General features: G+C 41.4%; 1 protein-coding gene across 1 annotated transcript; it reads right to left on the bottom strand.

Annotated features, from left to right (window-relative positions):
- Positions 1-1,376: 1,376 nt before the first annotated feature.
- On the bottom strand, positions 1,377-5,592 carry UMPS (uridine monophosphate synthetase). Its single transcript, XM_057368588.1, has 5 exons — positions 5,553-5,592; positions 4,360-5,082; positions 3,471-3,646; positions 2,843-2,957; positions 1,377-2,037 (listed from the first exon to the last, which is right to left on the bottom strand). Exons 1-5 carry the CDS (start codon positions 5,590-5,592, stop codon positions 1,856-1,858), a joined length of 1,236 nt encoding a protein of 411 aa, XP_057224571.1. The 3' UTR covers positions 1,377-1,855.
- Between the last annotated feature and the right edge of the window lie 420 nt (positions 5,593-6,012).

Raw genomic sequence — 6,012 nt, 5'->3', positions numbered from 1 at the left:
AGAGGCCTGATAAACTCGCTCTCCAAAGAGCCTGCTCAGGGATTTAGCTCCACGGCTGTCAGMCACATGCTTAAACACGGTTCAGCAGAGTCAGTGGAAAATACAGAACTCATTAAATTCTGCTTGTGCTGTAACAGCAAGCCCACAACAACAGACAGCACTGAGCTTCAGAATGAAGCAGATTTCTGATAAACTATTGCTTTAAATGAGTCTTAAAATCCTGTTTTAAATGTTTGAATGACATTTAAATGTTTTAAATACACCCACCAGCAAGGGTGTAACTTGTTAAAAACCAGACAGACTTTAATTCTAAGGWTTAGGTGGAGTTTGTATCATCGTTCGAAACTATTGGAAGCTGTAAAAATGCCAGAGCATAAATGCTCCCCAAAAATAGAGTCTCAGCTCCCTCTGGTGGAAAAGATCATTTTCTGCAAGAAGGTTTAAGTGAGAGTCTTGTTTCTGCTACAGGCCTCAAGGCTATGAAATACCGAGACAGCAAACACACCCTCTGTTCACTTGGAAGGACTGTAACTTCGTAGAAGTTCATGTGAAATATCCCATTTCCCAACTGACTGTTGCAGGGTGTTCTAACACGATACCTCATAATCAATGAGTTACACCTTCCACAGGGTGGAATTCTCCTGGTGTGAATTATGGTATGTAAGCCTATCAACCAATTGGTAACCCAAGGAAAACAGCACATACACASAGTTCTACCGTTCTCTCCACAATAACATCTTAAGCCCCACAAGCAGCTGAGTCATGACAGAGAGCACTGTGTCACTAACACACAAGGCAAAGCCCTTGGATCCCAACCTGCATCCCTTAGACACCCTGCACAGATTAAACCAATAAAAACCAGGCTCCTCTAACCTACTTTGAAAGATTTGGTGAAGAGCCCAGCATTAACRACAAAAACCTCACTAAATACAGTCGTTCCTAGCCTACAGGTAAGTGTGTTAACAAAATTCACTGTGTGCTCTGGAATAGCAGCAGTTCAGAACCGCTTGGTTTTGACTTCTTGATCAACAAAATTTTCATTGCTATTTGCACCACATGCATGGTAGACACACTTAAGGCTGTTCCAGACTTTAAAATCAAAACTGATCCTAAAAGATATTTCTTCTTCTCCTTATTCACCATGGAGAGTTGAAAGCAAATTCTGGAAGTATTCCAGCTATTGTCACAAAAAGTCTAATAAAGTGTAGTTTTGTTTCATGCTAGGGCCATCAACAGCTCCCCAGTAATTAAGCACACAACTAATTGTTCTGACAAATTGTTTAAGATGAATAATTCCTGCAGTCACAGACATAGCAGAAAGACTTCTTATGATACTTCTGCCACAGAACAAAGACATATAGAGCCAGTGAAAGAAAAACAGTAGAAAAAAGTATTTATTAAACATAATTCGATTTCAGAGTGTGGCATTAAAACCTGCAATTGCTCCTTGGAAACAGGAGAGCTGAATAAATCTGTGAAGGTGGGGCGGCACAKTAGGGGTGCAGGTAAGGTTTATTAAAACCATACTTAAAAGCCATTTCCATATCAGCCAGAAAAAAATTTGAGGGTGGAGAAAAGACAAAAAGGCAACAACAGCCAACACAATACCCTTGGAGTGTTTTGTGCATCATATTTCAAACAAGAAAGTCAACTAAGGTTAAAAAATGGGCATGGAGTTTTGGGTTCTTATACTCAAATACTAAAAAACAATGGCAAGTACAATTTGATCTCTGTGTGTACAATTGAAACAATTTTTTTAACAGATTTTTCTCCAAAAGGGCGGTTTTCTATGGGTTGAAATGTCCACGTTGAAGCTCCATCAGCTTTGCTCATGGATTAGGACAGTGTCTGGTTTTCAGTTCTCTGCAGGAACACCAAGTCTGCTCACGTAGCTCTCCCAAGCTGCCTTCCTGTATCTCTCTGCTTCTTGGAGAYGGTCTGAAACTGCCAAGATGCCACGTCCCACAATAATGATATCTGAGCCTTTTTCACTAATAACTTCCTTGGGGCTTAGGTACTTCTGTCCAAGGTTATCACCTGAAATAGAGACACCATTTAAAAAAATTGTACAAAACTGTATTTACTAAAAACCTTCAGAGGAGTGCTGGAACATAGAGCCTGTTTCAGCTCTCATCCTAACAATCCACAAACAGAACTAGAAACTGTGTTACCAACTGACAAACCAACCAATACAGATCAGATTTGACAGCCAGCACCCTCCTTTTTCATAGTTTACTAAACAAAATACATGGAACAGTTATTCAAAGAAGCACCAAMAGGATTATTGAAATAAGGCTCAGCCTTCTAAACAGGTAAAACTCCCAAACATTAATCTAAAAGCTTGTAATTTCAGTTTAGGTCTCATAAGAATTAAGTATTGCAGAGACACGTATCTCCCCTATCTGCTTCAGTGATAATCTCTTTAATCAGCACARKATGTTCAATTYATTGATACTGCATTTATATCAAYAYCAAGTGTTTCAGCTGGAYTTCTGTATTTGTTCCARTTTTTTTTTYACTCCTACTGAATAGTTTTACATCTAATCTAACACCTATGTGAAGACATTTCACATGTTTTCAGGAATGTGCTTTATTGTATGCACAGACCTAAAAACCAGAAAAAAATCAAGAAAAAAAAGCTGTGCAGCAGCCTGCTGGTTGCCTTTCAGAGGTCCCAGGAAAGGGATCAGCATATCCAGAAATAGAGAAGGCAGCCCTTAGTGGGAAACAGACTCCTCCAAGCTGAGAATCAGCATCCAAACCCTCTTCAGAAGCTACTTTTTCACTGAAGACTACATCACTTCTGTACTCATAGACTAMAAATCTTTTAAGAAAAGGTTACCTCCAGTTTGCAGCTGCACTCCTGGGGTTAAGTGAAGAAATTCTGGTTTATTACTAACTCTAGATCCAGATATGAATCCAAAAATGAAATCTGAGTTGTCCTCAGCCATCTGTACCTGAAAAAGATCAGTGAACAGTTACAAATGATATAGTTAAAACTCAGCTGGCCTAGCAATCTGTTTCTCATCCACCCTCTGACACATTAAGCTTTGTGAGGCAGGGCTATAAAACACCTCTTGCTTTCCCAATGTAAAGTCACTCCTTCCCTTTAGCAGGAAAGTCAGTGTTATGCTACTTTCTATGTTATAAATAACACCGTGAATGAATTGAAACTAACTAGAAATGTGTTGCCTAAAGAAAAAAAGGAAAAAAAAAAGGAGGGTGCTAATATCAAACTTGGCATGTGTACTAAAATTTCAAGTGTGAACTCTGACCCCAACTCACATCACTGGTCTACAGCTGCAACCTTTGAACATCACACTGTCATATTCCTGAGTCTCCAAGGAAAAAACAAACACCTCTAACAGTCAGAGCRGGAGGGACTTTTGGAAGTGCAAATACCAGAAACACGTAAAACCTCCCTGTCACGCTTTACAAGCTTTTAACCTGAAACAAGACTGCCCACTTACTGCAGCTTTTGTGTATTCACCCGTTGCAAGGGACCCTTGGGAACTCATCTCAGCAATCAGGAGRCAGCCACGCTGGAGAGGAAGACCTACTTCCTTCAGACCTTTGACAACTCCAGAGCCTGGGACCACGTGGGCATTGATGATGTCYGCCCAGGATGCGATTCTGAACACACCACCTGAGAACATGGACAGGAAAACACAGGCCAAGAGTCATCAGRAAAGTGTTAAACAGGAAGCACAAGTTAAACAAAAACAGCTGCACACTAAATGACTCACCTATTAAAAGACAGTTTTATTGCTGAAGCTTGACAGTTACGACTTCAGTCTCATCAGAGTTCTGACAGCTGCCTAACCACAAAGTGCAATGTCTCAGTTTACTTTTTACAAACTTGTGATACTCTTGTAAAGTATCTCACCTTTAATATTTACTGAGACATTTATGGTAGCCCAGAGATCCACTGTCACAGGTGCTATCTTCCCAGACAGCGTGCAGATCATGTGGGATGTAAGGATTAGGAAAAGAGAAAAGCAKTTCTACAGCTGCAGATGGAGTATCRAARGAAAGCCATGCTGGGCACACAAGCAATACAGTAATAGCAGGCTGCCTTAAGAAACCAGGCTGCAGTCACTCATGGCACACAACTACTCAGAAGTACTTACTGAGCACAACCACAGATTCATGAAAAGGTTTGGGTTGGAAGGGACCTCAGCAGGTCATTGCTTCTCAGCAAGGTTAACTTCAAAGCTAGGTGAGGTTGCTCAGGGTCTTATCCCCGTGAATATTTCCCCAGGCTGGAGATTCCACGCTCTCTCCTGGCAACCTGTGCCAGCACTGCATTTAMACTCACTGGCAGCAAAGTTACAGTAAATGGAGGTTGACGATAATCACCTTCATACTGATGTTTCACTGTGTTTCCAATATCTGCAAATTTCCTATCTTCAAAGATCAAGAATTCATGTTGATCTGCCAGCGTTCTCAACTCCTTTACCACCTCCTGGGTGAAATCATTCAGGATGTCTATATGAGTCTTCAGGATACAAATGCTGGGGCCCAGGGTGGCAGCTAGCTGCAGCAGCTCCTTGGAGCTGGTGACATCAGCAGAAAGGCACAAGTTTGTTTGCTTCTTTTCCATGAGCGTGAAAAGCCTGGCTGCAATGGGATGCACCCCTGGCAGCTGCGCACGAGCACTAAAGCTCAGCTCCTTACGGAGTCTCTTCACAGGAGCAGCACCGTTCTGAGCCTCAAACACACTTCCCTGAATGAAATTCTTCACCTTCTCAACCATCTCAGCAGCCACTTCTCCCTGCTGSTGGAGAATCTCCAGCACTCCGCTCAAGGTGCACACAGAGTGCAGACGAATTCCATGTTGCTCCAGCCTGGCCTTCCCGCCCTGCTCCCTGTCCAACAGSACTATGGCATCTGTGACCTTTAGTCCTTCTTTCTGAAGAACTTCTGCAGTTTCCAGTACACTGGATCCACTTGTTACCACATCTTCGATGATCARGCATGTGTCTCCTGGATTAATGGTGCCTTCTACCATCCGCTTAGTACCTGAAAAATAAAAAAAAAACTCCACCAAATTAATAAAGTTTAGAAAACCCCAAAAAAAACCTTAGCATATCAAAACTTTATTATGTGATACCAYCTTATTACAGCTCTTACCACAGCTCACTCCCATCTCAATTCATAAAGACTGTTACTTCTCCAAGCTAATGAAATAATACTTTTTTTCCAGAAGTTATGTTCCATTAGCTAAACTAACACACCGTTAACAACACAAATTCAAATGTTTGAATAAGGTCACTTCAGAAGTTTTACTGTCATGGACTGAAGGCTCAGAATTACAAAACTACTTTCTCATTATTTAAAACATCTTTAAGGTAGTCAAGATACTGGCACTCTTCAGCATTTTCCACAGGCAGCATTCTGTRCTTAATAAGCCTGTAAGAACAATTAGAAGGAGTAAAGCCTCAAGTGCCTTTGTCCTAACTAACAACAGGCACACATCCATGAAAGGCCTCCTGGGGGGCAACCACAAAGGATGCCTGGCTTTCCCAGGAGCAGTTAATCGCTGTCACAACCGGCTTGTGCTTCACAAGAAGGAACAGCAAATGTTTCCATGCCTGGCCCACTGCCTGACACAGGAGCAGCATTTAGTTTTGACAAGTGTACTTTCTAATTACCCGCTGCTGGAAGAAGATGCATAGAAATCCAGTTATATGGCAGGTTAATGCTTTAGGCTGCCCTCCCTCTTCCTTTATCAAATAAATGGTTCATTGAGTAGAGAAGGGACTGCTGCTCACCGGGGTCACTGATTACAGGACCATAGGATAATGAAAGAAAAAACATGTTTGAGAGATAAATGAAAAAGAGACTAGAAAGAACTTCCTTTTGGAGCCAATATGCAAAAAGTTCTGTTTGAGAGTGAAATGTGGCTCTGGTCTCAGCACGCTGAAGAATCTGATTTATAAATCCTTATTTCTGGATGAGACTGCTAACACAGAACCATAGCAAGAGTAACAAGAGGAAAAAAAAAAAAAA

The sequence above is a fragment of the Malurus melanocephalus genome, unplaced genomic scaffold, assembly GCF_030028575.1.
Source record: "Malurus melanocephalus ecotype Western Australia unplaced genomic scaffold, MMel_1.1 scaffold_94, whole genome shotgun sequence".
Lineage (NCBI taxonomy): Eukaryota > Metazoa > Chordata > Aves > Passeriformes > Maluridae > Malurus > Malurus melanocephalus.
The sequence above is the reverse complement of the archived record's forward strand: the minus strand, read 5'-3'. Positions and strand labels throughout refer to the sequence as shown.